This window comes from Phoca vitulina, unplaced genomic scaffold (genome assembly GCF_004348235.1).
Source record: "Phoca vitulina isolate PV1807 unplaced genomic scaffold, GSC_HSeal_1.0 scaffold5, whole genome shotgun sequence".
In the NCBI taxonomy this organism is placed as follows: domain Eukaryota; kingdom Metazoa; phylum Chordata; class Mammalia; order Carnivora; family Phocidae; genus Phoca; species Phoca vitulina.
The window spans coordinates 52,149,813-52,164,373 of NW_022589708.1; the positions used below are offsets into that span (position 1 = coordinate 52,149,813).

At 38.3% G+C, this 14,561-nt stretch overlaps 1 protein-coding gene across 5 annotated transcripts in view; it reads right to left on the minus strand.

Moving 5' to 3' along the window:
- Window positions 1-14,475, minus strand: part of VWA8 (von Willebrand factor A domain containing 8) — a 348,163-nt gene extending 333,688 nt beyond the window's left edge. For all 5 annotated transcript variants that reach the window (XM_032402933.1, XM_032402932.1, XM_032402934.1 and 2 more), the window contains exons 1-2: window positions 14,237-14,475; window positions 1,448-1,525 (exon numbers count right to left, since the gene is read on the minus strand). In XM_032402933.1, the coding sequence (XP_032258824.1) occupies window positions 1,448-1,525; window positions 14,237-14,399 (241 nt within the window). In that variant the 5' untranslated portion in view covers window positions 14,400-14,475. The remainder of the gene's footprint in view (window positions 1-1,447; window positions 1,526-14,236) is intronic.
- Between the last annotated feature and the right edge of the window lie 86 nt (window positions 14,476-14,561).

The window sequence follows — 14,561 nt, forward strand, 5'->3', positions numbered from 1 at the left end:
AAACTTGAATTTATTAGATTAGATTATCCAGTCTAAGAAACAGAAAGAAAAAAGAATGAAGAAAAATTAACAGGCCCTCAGAAACCTATGGTACACCATCTAGTATATTAACACACACATAGTGGGAGTCCCAGAAAGACAGAGAGGAGGGAAGAAATGATGTTTACAAAAGAACTCCCACAAATTAATAGAAAACATTGATATTGATACTGAGAGTAGGCAAATCTACAGAAACAGAAAACATACTAGTGACTGCCAAAGGCTGGGGGTGGGGTGGGGTGTATACAGTTGTCGGAGGACAAAACAAGGAGTGACTGTTAATGGGTATGAGGTTTCTTTTTGGTATGATGAAAATGTTCTAAAGTCAGATGGGGCATGGTTGCACAACTCTGTAAATATATTAAAAACCACTGAGTTGTACACTTTAAAAAGGTAAATTTTTTTAAGAAGATAAATTTTATGGTATACTAATTATAAAGCTGCTATAAAACAAAAACCATGACCAGTTACTATTTCACACCTAGGAGAATGAGTAAAATCGAAAAGACTAGAAATTCCAATGTTGGCAAGAATACAGAACATCACTGTTGGTCAAAGGGTAAAATAGCACAACTACCTTGGAGAATGGTTTGACAGTGTTTTATAAAGTTAAACAGCCATCCATCCTATGACACATCGGTTCAACTCCTAGTTATTTATTCAAGAGAAGTGAAAAGTTATGACTACAAGACTTGTACAGGAATATTCATAGCACCTTATTCATAACAGTCTAAAAATGGAAACCCTCCAAATGTCTATCAACAGAACAGGTAAACAAATTGTGGTATATTTATACAATGTAATACTACTCAGCAATTAAAAACAAACTGATAAGTATGGGAACATGGATGAATTTCAAAATCATTATCTTGATAGAAAGAAGCCAAATACACACCAAGAAAAACTATACTATATGATTCTATTTACAGAAAGCTAAAGAACAGGCAAACCTAATCCATCATGATAGAAAAAAAAAGAACACTGGTTTCCAGGGTAGAGCAGAGGGGAAGGGGCACAAAAGAATATTCAGAGGTGATGAAAGTAATCTTGGTGGTTATACAAGTTTATAAAATTGTCAAAACTAATCAAAATGAATACTTAAGATCTGTGCATTTTATTATATGTATATTTTATCCCAATTTAAAAAAGAAAGAATAGTACATGAAAAAATAAATGTTTTACTGAAATATTCAAGGGTGAAGTGATAGGATGTCTGGGATGTTTTAAATACTCCAGAAGAAAAAATGGGTATCAGTTAAAAGAAGATTGACATACATTGATAAATTTTCAAGTTGACTGGTAAGTACATCATGTTTATACTATTTTTTTCTAGTCTTGCATATGTTTGAAAATCCCCATAATGAAAAGTTAGAAGTTATTCATTCATAAATAAATGACTATTTCTTACTGTAGTTCTGTGGCACAAGTTCTGGGCTCTTAGGAATTTTCAACTTGTAGGATACATCTCCAATATTAACTGTATCACCTAAAAAGAGAATAAGGAAATACACCATTACAAGAGACAAAACCATGCACTATGCCTTTCCCAACGATGACTGTCCTGCCCTACAGAGAAGGACTTTATAGAAATGCACCCATATCTGCCTGTGTTTGGCCGCATAGACACACCTGTCTGTGCCAACCACTATGCTCTAAAACTTGTAACCAAAGTGTAAGTTATATAATGGAAAAGGGAAGCATTGGTGAAATTCATATTTTAAATGCTATATTAGCAAAAAAAAAAAAAGTGAAGTACAATAGAATTTTATCAAATTATTTTCTCATTAATGACAATTTTCTCATTAATAGCAATACTAATAAAGTCAACAACAATACAGAAGGATGCATTTTGTTTAAGATCATCCAAAGCATCCATAAGGTGGCATCTTTACCACAAGTTACAACCTTTTTACATCCTTATAGGTTCTTATTTTTACTACATACAACTTCAAGTTCTCTAGCAACATAATCCAAAAATGCAGTATTTCTAGGAAAGCCCTAGCTTTCCTACATGAAACAAGCAAAACAGGCAAAAGTTCCCACTTCTACATGATTCTAATTTTAAGTAACATTAATTTCTGGCTGATCTTCTAAAGTGCAGGACTAACCCAAACACTCTCTGCTTTGCTCTCTCCCACAGCAAAATAGACATACTGATCCCATCTGCACCTGGGACTTCATTTATAAAGGGCTCAACGACACTTAGAAAAAGTAGCTGTGTAAAACACAACCTTTAACATTGCCAGTTGTGAGCTACTTAGGCATCCCGGAGACTAAGGCTTTATATCATCGTAATAATAACAAAAGCAGCCAACATTTGTTGAATGATTACTATCTTCTAAGTACTTTATACATTCCCAGAATAACCATGTGAGACAGAGGCTTTACAAGTGAGGAAATCTGTAACTCTGTTAAAAAACATTAAAAAAAAAAGATTTTACAGATAAAGAAATGTATTACAGCTATGTGGCAAGTTGAGAGAAAACATCATGTAAAACACAGGTACACTTTCTAATACAGAAAACAAGTATTTTTAGAGTGTAAGTCAAAGGACTTTTCCTCTGAAGTCGTCTAGACATCAGCTAATACTTACTGAATCCTGTATTTGGCAAATATTGTTATAGACACGTTATTTATGTTACTTCATTTAATCTCGACTCTAAGTAACCTGTGGTTCCCACGAGTTATTTCATATAACTGCTCCAGTGGAAACCCCATCTCAAACTAGCTTAGTAAAAAGTCACCAGAGCTTCCGTGACAGCACTACGTGAGGCAGCTCCCGGGGAGCGTGGGCTACTGAAGAGACCTCGGCTTGGTAACTAGTGCACAGCATGGCACGAAGGCAATGGAGAAACACAGCAGTCACACAAACAAAGTCACACCCCGGGACAGGCTCACTGAGGTACCACCCCTGGTAGCACGAGATCCACACCGGGGACACCACGACCAGAGGACAACTTTTTCCCCATTTCATTTTGATATTTCTCAAACCTGTAGAAAAGTTGGGAAAACATTATTTGAAGTTACAGAAATCATGATTCTTTATCTTTAATCTAGTCTTCAGATGCATCTTCTAGTAAGGACCCTGCCACAGGTAAACTGTGGTAAAGTCTGCATGATTCCATCGTGACTCAAAGTCCTGGGCAGGGCACCTCACTGGCCAAGCCTAGGTTACTACCCACAGCCCAGCTGCCTGGACTTTCCAGGGTAGAGTCGGGGCCCTGCCTCCTTTCAAGACTTACACCATAGGCGACTCCACCTCTTTCTCCCTCTCCCTCCCTCTCCCAGCTCCCTCTCCTCCTCTGTTTCCCTCCTCCCTCACCATGACTCCAAGACTTCCTTGCTTGCTCTTCCTCTTCTCCTCAACTTCTCTTTTTCTAGCCTCTTTTCTATTCCACCTACCACCTCTTCTTGATGAGCTCATCCAGTCTTACACCTTCCGGTGCAACTAACATATTCCTGGCTCTCAAATTTGTACCACTAGCCCAGACCACAGAACTCCAAAGATGGATACCAACAGATACTGAGATGCCTAACATATGTTAAGCCTAACATATTCAAAACTGAACCTCTGATCTTTCCACCAAAATGTGCTCTACCCATAGTATTCCCCAGTTCTGCTAATGGCAACTTAATCCCTCCGGGGGCTCAGACCAGAAATCTTGGAGCCATTCTTAACTTTTCTCTCTCACCTCCTCAGAAAATCCCACAGACTCTGTCTTTTAAGATACATCTAGTATTGTCCACTTCTCACCACATTCTCTACCACCACAATGTTGACCCAAGCCATTGAGAGGTTTATTACTACTTAAACTCATTTTCTCATTTAAACAGTATTAACTCTCACCTACTGACAGATCTCCGGTCTCAACTCTTGCACCCTGAAGCTTATTCTCAACAGAGTGGCCACAGTGATAGTAATAAAATAGGAGTCAAGTAATGCAAGTTCTCACTCAATCCTCATTGTTGCGATGGCCCAAAAGGCTATTCTGATCTGGCTCCCCCATTTCCTCTCTTACCTCATCAACTGCTAGTGTCCTCCCAACTTATTCTACTCCAGCCACCTGGTCTCCTCACTCTTCCTTGAACACGTCAGACACATATTCATTTCAGGTTTTTGCACTGGATTTTCCGACTGACTGAAATGTTTTTCCTAAACATATCCATTTATCAATCAGGGCCCCAGCAAAAACAGACAGTACATTCAAACTGAGTAACTGAGGAGAGTATAATAAAAGAACCATTTGTGAAGGTGGGGCAGAGTTTAAGAAAACCAGCAAGGATAGCGCAGTGTCCCGGGACTAGCAATAACAGAAAGCCATTGCCACCACTAGGCCTGAAGGAGCCTAGTACAAGCAGAGAGAGTAAGTAGAAAGCTTCCTAAAAGGAACTGTGACCCTTTGTGGAGGAACACAGCAAATCAATGGTAGTCAGACCTGGCAAGGAGTAAGCTGGGGGATAAACATGAAACAAAAATTGACAGAACTAAAAGTAGAACAAGGGGCGCCTGGGTGGCTCAGTTGGTTAAGCGACCGCCTTTGGCTCAGGTCATGATCCTGGAGTCCCAGAATCAAGTCCCGCATCCGGCTCCCTGCTCAGCGGGGAGTCTGCTTCTCCCTCTGACCCTCCTCTCTCTCATATGCGCTCTCTCTCTCTCTCTCTCATTCTTGCTCCCTCAAATAAATAAATAAAATCTTTAAAAAAAGTTTAAAAAAAAGTAGAACGAGATAAATCCATCATCATATTTCGATATTTTAATATATATCTCAGTAACTGATGGAAGAGCAAGAAAAAGAAATAGGATAGGAAAGTAAGAATCATTTCTCAGCCTTTGGCTAAGATCAACTGGATAATAGGATAGGGAAGATCTGAAAACAACCACTCAACATAAATGACCTTTACTGAACACTATACCCAACAAGGACAGAATATTCTTTTTAAATGCACATGAAACATTCACTAACTAGATCTTAGGCTGGACCACAAAGCAAATCTTAATAAATTTCAAAGGACTGAAATCATACAAAGTATGTTTTCTGATTAAAACGGAATTAAAAATCAGTAACAAAAAGATAACTGGAAAGTCTTTTGAACATTTGGGAATCAAGCAAAAGGCTTCTGAAGATCCAAAGAAGCAATCACAATGGAAATTAGACTTGTTAAGAAATAGGGTAGTGATCAATTAGTCATGTCTGCTGCAGGCAAAGAGAAAAAAATGACATTTGTCCTTCCTGCCTCAATGTTGATATTCTTGGCCACCTTCTGTTACCATGCTATGCTTTTCCTGAATCATCTAATCCATGCCAATGTCCCAACTCTGACCTCTGTACAACTAAAGTCTTAAGTGTCTCCTTTGGCTAAGATCTCTCTCCTGAGTTCCATACCTATCAGTAAGCTACTGGACACGATACTTAACATATTCCAGAGATAACTTTAACATAAGAAAGATGGAACTCTAGATTTTCTGTTGTGTATTGTCCAACCATCTCCAACCAGCTCTACCTCTTATATTCCTATCTCAGTGACTGATGCTTTATTCCCAGGCCTGAAAGGCCTTCCACATCTTTCTCACACCCCTTTCACTTCAGACAACTACTCCTCAAATATCCTCATCTTCCCATCGAACTTTCCCTAACTTTTCCTTTTGCGTGCTCTCCACCTCCACCAAGAATCCCATTCCTGTCTTTCTGCCAGCATAGTATCTGGTTCATGTTTCTCACACTGTATTACAATTATTGACTATTATACCTCTACAATAAATGTCTTTAAATTAGGGTACACACTTTCTAAGGGTACAGAGCACGGCAATCTTAAGGAGATCAGTTTTTCAGATCCTTACTTCCGTGTGTTCTTCCCTAACACTGATCTGACTGAGAACTGGCCCTGCAGGTTCTCCATTCCCACAGGCTCTTTCAGGAGCCCTCCCACTTATTTCTCTATGATGGATGCTGCATTGCTCCAGGGGACTAAACAAATGAGACATATTACATTATGGTTTAGGAGAAGCCTCTTTTAAAGATTATTCAAATCAACATACACCTGCCTAGGAATAGCTTCTTCAAGTCTTATAAATTCCTACTAAAAGCGAAGAGTAGCTTTAGAAAAGGCTGGTCTATTTTGGCCTGTGTCGGATACAGTACAGAGCAGAGTAGGGAAGTGAGAGTTAACACTGTCAAATAATCCAAGGTGGCAGAGCTCAGAGTGCAAAGCAAAGAAAGCTTCAAAAACTGGCTTTTCACATACTTAAAGGTAAGCTGTTTTTTCAGCTTTTCTCAATACTTATCTTGAGAACATACTCTTCATATGAACACACACACACAAAGGCACCTCTGAACATCTAAAGCAGTACATATAATTGATGCTGATCCATTTTAATGTAATTGAAATAGTTTTCAATACTACTAAAATTTTCACAATACATTGGATAAAAACCACAGAGAAAACTTTTAATGTTTCTTTCAGACCAGATGTTTATCTTTCAAAAATGTAAAAATTTCTCAAATGTCGTCATGAAATATTCATTCCAATTATAGTCATTCCTCATCTTATAAATGGCTGCTTTCTAACTCATTATGAAAATGTTCTATACTAGTTTCTCAATCAGTTAGTTTTCATTTCACTAAATAAAATGTCAAAAATTTGATCATGAGGTCTAAAACTGATGAATTTATTTCTGATTTTTATACATGACTTTAATTGTTCTCTAAAGCCCATAAACAAAGTTCACTACACATTTAATAGAACAATACCATGCCTTCTACCATAGTCTTCATTATATAAATAACTTATTTTAACTGCTATTACATTACTTACTATAAATTAAAGAACAAAATTGCATGACCATGTATTATGAAATAGGTAATTTAAATATGTAACCACTAGATTCCTTTATTCTTGTCTTTATTGTATTTAGTAATCGAGCCTATAAAATGTGGCCAGTAATTCATCTTTCAGTGGCTTTTAAAACATTCCTTAAAATATATATTAAGTCATTTGAATTGAAAGGAAAAATACTTTTTTCTGCCAGAAAGTCTAATTTAGCTGATTGAATTGATAGTTACAGATTATCTTTTTTAATTATGAAAACTAAAATTTGATGAAAAATGTACTTAAACATATGATAGAAGCATTTTCTCAAAAAAATACTGTATTGGCAAAGGTCTGACGAATGAAAGGTTAATTTTATCAACTCTTTCTGAGTACATTAAACTAAACAAGCAGCCTCTTTGTGAGGAAATAACCATAGCCATCTGATAAATTTTGGTAAAGCCTTCTTAGTGAACCTTCCAGAAACGGAGGCAGGAGTGATTCTACTGGCTAGGTTAGCAACTCTACATGCAAAGTCAAGTGCTTTCCAATTCTTTGCTATGAACAAAACTGAAAAGGCTATAATCAAGTTGTCAGTTGATAGATCACTAAAAATAACATTTTTGATAATTAATCAACATATTATTTTTGGCTCGTAGGTAAAAAGTCTACGAAGAATTGAGTGATACTGGTATATCAAAATTGTTTACATTGCAGCAATAATTAATATTCAATTAGGGACTATTAATTACACTAATCAATATTTAACTGGGGGAAAGCACCACTCATGTTATTAACAGGTATGTTTCCATAAAATTTTAGGTTTTTTAGAAATCTGAAACATATTGATATTCTTGTGAACAATTGTGCTTTAATAACTGTAATGATAGACATGTTTTAACATTAGACATTTTTTGTTGCAGAAAAATATGATAAAGACAAAACATTTCAAGAAAAAAATATTTAGATAAAATTATGAGGAATAAAGGTAATTGAAATTGGAATACAAATTCAAGGAGATAAAAAAATAATGTAAACTTTCTGACAGTTAAATAAGAGCTTTTTATCTATTTTTCAAAACAGAGACAGTGGCTAACAAATTACTAGGTTATTCTGATTCCATTTAAAAGATACACTTTTTTTTTTTTTTTTTAAAGATTTTATGTATTTATTTGACAGAGAGAGAGAGACAGCGAGAGGGAACACAAGCAGAGGGAGTGGGAGAGGGAGAAGCAGGCTCTGCACGGAGCAGGGAGCCCGATGTGGGGCTCGATCCCAGGACCTTGGGATCATGACCTGAGCAGAAGGCAGACGCTTAAAGACTGAACCACCCAGGTGCCGCAAAAGATACACTTTGACTGTTAGCAATTTTTGTTTTAAATGTCAATATTTACAACACACTGGAAACACCATACTCTGCAACTATTTATTCTTACCAGGAAAATTTCTAGGTATACGAAGGGATACATATTTGCAAAATCCTTTTAGGAGATAAGTGAGAAAAATGTTTGAAGATCACTGTTCAGTCTATAAGGCCATAGCATTTTGTGAGCAGGACCTAAGTTTTAATCACGTTTGTACTTATAGTGCCAAAAATAATATCTTAAACCAAGCAGGTGTTCCATAAATGTTTGATAAATGAATAGATGAATGATTATAACTTTTAATTAAATACTGTTTTCTTAATTGAGTATTGTTTTAAGCCCCAGTTCTCCGATTTTCTGTATTCTTTGAGAACAGCCTACCTTTCAAAATGCTCAGAAATCAAGTCATTTGTAAAAAATTCATTTGAATGAAGTAGTATAAGTATTAATCTAAAGGGAAATGAAGATACTTATCATAACACAATAGGTAACATAACTTAGGCAGAAGAAACTAATGTATACCATTCCTCAAATACACTATTTTGGTTAAGTGCAATCATTTTTTAAAAAAGATTTTAGTTAATAAGATAATGGAAATTATTAGAATAACTAAAAGGAATTAACAAGTACAGACTATTATAGAATATGCTCTTAACATTTAATTACATTTATTATTACAATTAATGCAAAAAAAAAAAAAAACCCACACATAACTCAGATTAACCTAAATCCTGTATAGCACAAACTGTCACATAAATACTACTACCAATAAAATGATATATATTTTATTCAGGCATGGAAAGTATGGACTTGAAAATTAAAAGCCCTGAAAAGAATCCAAAAGATAAAAGCTCCCAAAGGAAATTAAATTTAAGGCTCATTTAGAGTAATAAGGCTTGCTTTTATCACTTGCAATGATCCTAATTTAAAGGAATTTCCCAAAGGTTTGTAGGAAAGTAATTTCTATATTCAAACAATAATTAATAATATCTTTTAAATAACACTTATTCTTCTACTAACTCCTTTGGATATTATGTACTTGATTTTTAGCAGACAGCTGTTTTGTTTTACCTGCTCAATATTCTTTCCCCTTTTGACAATAGAATCCCTCTCTCCAGTGGGGAAACCCATCCCATTTGGTTTGGGTAGGGTACCACTCATCCCACCCTTTACCCCTGCACCAAAACCTCCAGAAGTAAGTATCCTGCACAACCCCTGCCAGAACATTCCACCATCTGGCCACAATGATTGGTTTAGGCACACGATCCAAGGTTGGCCAATAATTGTTCTCACAAGGATTTTTGTCGGAGCTCACAGGAAAAGATGTTCTCTCTTCTAACAGTGTGAATTATAAGGACGATCAAAATCTGGGGCTGTCAGCAAGGCTATCACTGCTACTACTTGAAGAAATCCTGGCAGATGCTGAAACCAATATGGCAAAAAGCAAATCCAACAAATGGAGAGTGGAAAGTGGGGGAACCATGGGTAAAGGCAGAGAGAACCCTAAAAATATTTGAACATCCTGTATCTAGCCTACAACCATTGGACCTCCCACCTATGCAAACCATGTTTTTCTATGCACATTTTCCTCCGAGGAAAGGAAATCACTCTTGGTTAAGAACCATTGATTTAGTGTCACCATTTTTTTTTTTAAGATTTTATTTATTTTTCAACAGAGAGAGAGACAGAGAGAAAGGGAACACAAGCAGAGGGAGTGGGAGAGGGAGAAGCAGGCTTCCCACGGAGCAGGGAGCCCGATGTGGGACTTGATCCCAAGAGCCTGGGATCATGACCTGAGCTGAAGGCAGACGCTTAACGACTGAGCCACCCAGGCGCCCACCATTTTTTTTCAATACAAAAATTAGACCCAAGAGAAAACCAAATATATCAGCAAATTCCAGGTTAGTCTGCATGTTCCTAACACAGGTCTTCCTAACGATTTATTAGGTAACAACTGTTTGGGGATTTTACTGCTAAATTCTTTAATATACAAGGGTCACAATGTCCTCAGAGTCACAATAGCCTGCTGCAGGTTCAGGGTAGTTAATAATTTCCCCAAAGTTCAATACCCAGTAAATACAGATCTAAAACTATAGTGCAGTTTTTCCCTTTACACTATATTTCTCAGTTGAAGCAAGAGTTCTCTATTTCCCCTCCCCAAAGTCATTAATTCTATTGTAGCCCAAGAATAAAATCTTAAAATCACAAAAAAAATGCATCATGGATGGATGTCTATTGCACTTTTTATATATTTAAAAACAGACAACCTGCAGCACCTGGCTGGCTCAGTCGGTAGAGCATCCGACTCTTGATCTCGGGGTTGTGAGTTCAAGCCCCACATTGGGTGTAGAGACTACTTAAATAAATAAATAAATACATACATACATACAACCTGAATGTCTAAGAATGGGAAACTGGTAGAATAAATTATATGGATAAATACATGAACTTAATATATACTTAAAAGAATCATGTATAGCAATATTTATCATTTTGTTAATATGTTCACAATAATGGTTAAAGTGAGAATAAATTATAAAACATACATGATCCCATTTTTTAAAAAAGAAATGTGTATTTATACAAATAGATATTATATGTATTTTTACAAAATCTGCTAATGTTAATACCAAAAAGTTGACAATTACGACTTTGCATGGGAGAATTAGGTCTTAGGGGATTTGTATTTCACTTTCCTACAATGAACATAAATTTCCTGCACAAAAAGTATTTTTAAATATTTCTTTAAACAAATGTATTTCATACACAAAGTCATAAAGACAGAACAGTGAATCCTTTTAATAACAATGGTGTTAAATGACAGCACTAAACATGTCATGGTAGATTTATACAGTTATGTTTCCAAGTTTATCATCTGATCTTGCTCTATGGTATATCTAAACCTGTTTAATGTCAGAGTCCTACTGAACCAATTCGTTTGGCTCCATCTGTGAAAACACCAATAATCTTTATTGAAAACTCTAGGACGCCCATCGGGCTTCCTTGCTCAGCGGGGAGCCTGCTTCTCCCTCTCCCTCTGCCTGCGGCTCCCCCTGCTTGTGCTCTCTCTCTCTCTGACAAATAAATAAATAAAATCTTTTAAAAAAAGAAAACTCTTTGCAGTTGCTAACCTCCTTGTAAATCTCTTTGTTCCTAAAACTAAGAGACAATACTATTTATTGAAGTATAAAGATATATAAAGAACTTACAAATTGTGGATACTTAAACTATCCAATAGCAAAAGATAAAAAGCAGTGGGTTTGGGGATTTTTTTTTTTTTTTCCACATAAATGACCCTCTCCTCCTTCTGCTTACAAGGCTTTATGAAGCTCCTATCTTGAAAGCCAACAAGGCAATCCCAGCCTCTCCTGCTCCTTCTCTGTATGAATTTTAGCATTATAAGCCACCGAGTGCTTATTATTAGGTACAAAATGTTGACAGGCACCAAAAGGAATATAAAGACAAATAAGACATACATACAATCCAGGAGAGATAAGAACAGTATATGATGCGAATCTACTGCTTTATGTACCTTGTTGCTCTGTTTCCAAACTACTAGCAAGCAAGGTCAGTTACATGCAGAGAGATGAGTTACTGGTCACGTGTGTATGCAGCTGGGAGAATCTTTCCAACCTAAACTGGAACTCACTGCAGCATAGTGCTATTTGTGGTTGTATTTTATCTGTGTATGACCTCTGGTTCAAACTGAGACGTTCCAAACTTGATGGCCAACATTATGTCCCAGGGTAGCCAAGAGCTTGCCTCCTGTTTACTTAGCTCTCAATTGTTCTTTTTTTTTTTTAAAGATTTTATTTATTTATTTATTTGAAAGAGAGAGAGACAGCGAGAGAGGGAACATGAGCAGGGGGAGTGGGAGAGGGAGAAGCAGGCTTCCCACTGAGCAGGGAGTCCAATGTGGGGCTCGATCCCAGGGCCCTGCGACCATGACCCGAGCCGAAGGCAGACGCCTAACGACTGAGCCACCCAGGTGCCCCTAGCTCTCAATTGTTCTTAATAGAATTCATATCTCTGGTGAGGTTCCAACTACATTCATCCACCGTCCTCCTACCTTCAACCTTGCAGCAGCAAGGCAAGTAGGTTTAGCACAATTTATTCCTTGTGGTATGATCCTGCTAGGGTCAGTGACTGAGTCTAAGAAGTTAATATGTTGTCTGTAATGTGTTCATGAGTCTCACATTTGAAGCAAACCCTGTACTTTGATTTGCTGGACATAGTTTTGAGGACATTTTTAATGTTTTTATAATCAACATGTATTATTCTTGTACAAAGAACAATTTTTTTAAGTTCATATCAATGAACTTTTTTCCATATGCCTACCCAGCTAGTTCTGACAGTTCTAGACCTAAAATAACTGGTTTCATTTCACCTAAAGCCAAGGAAACAGAAAAACTCTCGTATAGCTGAAAATACATATTCTAAGAATTATAAAGAAGTTAACTTTTATTGAACATTAATATGTGGCAGGAATTATATGAAATAAGTAAATCCTCAGAACAATCCTGTCAAGTGTACTCTCCTTATCCTCATTTTACAGTTAAGAAAACTGGGATACAACACCTGCCGTGTGATGAACACTGGGTGTTATATGCAACTAATGAATCATTGAACACTACATCAAAAACTAATGATGTACTATATGTTGGCTAACTGAACATAAAAAAAAAAAAAAAGACACCTGGGACACAAAATTAAGTAACCCACCCTCAAAGTCTCCATATCCAGACAATGCAAAAACGGACTCCAACCCATTTTTTTCACGCCAACCTGTTTGTTTCACTCCAAAGCCCAAGTTAAAGATTATGCTGCACTTCTATCCTTGTCCTCTCTGCTTTCTAGGACAAAGAAGCAACAAACAAACAAAAACCTCTAACAAATAAACAAACACCATAGAAGTCACAATAACCGATAAAGGGGCAAAATTTGAAATCACAACTCTACACAGGAGAAAGAAAAAAACATTTGTTGAATGAATGAATGAATGGATGGATGGATGGATGGATGGATGGAAGGAAGGTATGGGACCTAAACTTCCTGGCAAGGAAAATTATTGGGGCGGAGTTGCAAGAGGAACAATGAAACCTGCAACTTCATAGTAAAAACCTCCATTATTCTAAGCAACAATGACACCGAAAACATCTTGCTTAGAATCACTTTGCCATTCAAGAGCAGCAACAACATACATCCCTCCCCTTAACCAGCACAAATGCTCTAATTCCAACATACAACAACAACAACAATAAAAGATTCCTAAAACCAGCTCTGGTAGATCCAAACAAACAAGCAAAACAGAAACAAAGCAAAGCAAAACAAACAAACAAAAAAACAAAAACTGAGCTTAGAAATCAGAGCACGTGATTCTAAAGCAGTCACTAGTTAGCTATGTGATCTCCTTAAGTCACTTTTCCCTTCTGGGTCTCAATTATTCAATTGTACAGTCGTGAGTTTTAAACTTAAGTTGTGATTTTCAGCTCTAATAAGATGTGAGCACTGTGAGAAAGGAAAACCCCTGGAAAAGTTAGAAAGGCTTGTGTATACGTTTAAAACACTGTACCAACGGGATCCTTGGCGAGAATGCACACTTCTAAGCCGCCACTAGCCCTGGCTGGAACAAGACACAACCCGGCTTCCAGGCCCTTGAGACTCGGAAGGCAAGGTCAAGTCCAGGTTTCAACAATTCCTGAGGGCTGCTGCGTTAACCCCAGCGAGTACTGTAATCCAAATCAGCATCCTGGGGGTAAAAGCAACAGTGAGGGAAGGGGAATGCACTATTCCGGGTCATCAGAAACCTTAGCGCCGCTCCCTCGGGCTACAGAATGAGGCCCAGAGAGTGCAAGCGCCTGGCCCCGCGTGACACAGCAGTGAGCCGCGAGACCGGGACGTGAACCTCTCTGTCTGGGCTTCCCGCGCAGCGCTCCTTCCCAAGCGGCGCAGCAGGGTGCAGTGGAGTGCAGAGGGGCGCAGTCCCCCCTCCCCCCGCACAGACAGCAAGGGCGTCCCGGGGTTACCTGTGTCGGCCCCCGCCCCGGCATGCAGCAGTCTGACCTCCGACCACCTCCCGTCTCCGCCGGGCCTGCCCCGCACCACCTGTCGCAGGAGCAGCCGCACACGCCGCGCCGCCGGGCCGCCGTGGCCGCCTGGCGCCCCGAGGAGCAGAAGCCGGGATTGCATGGCACCGGGGAGGGGGGCTGCCGCCGGGGAGCGGGTCCCGCGCGAGCCGCGTCCGGGACAGGGAGCGTGAGGCGGCGCGGCGAGAGGGACAGGAAGCGGCACCGCGCCGAGTCCGCCGGAAACTCCTTCCCCCGGCGCGGCCGGCTCAGCGGTGTCGGGCCG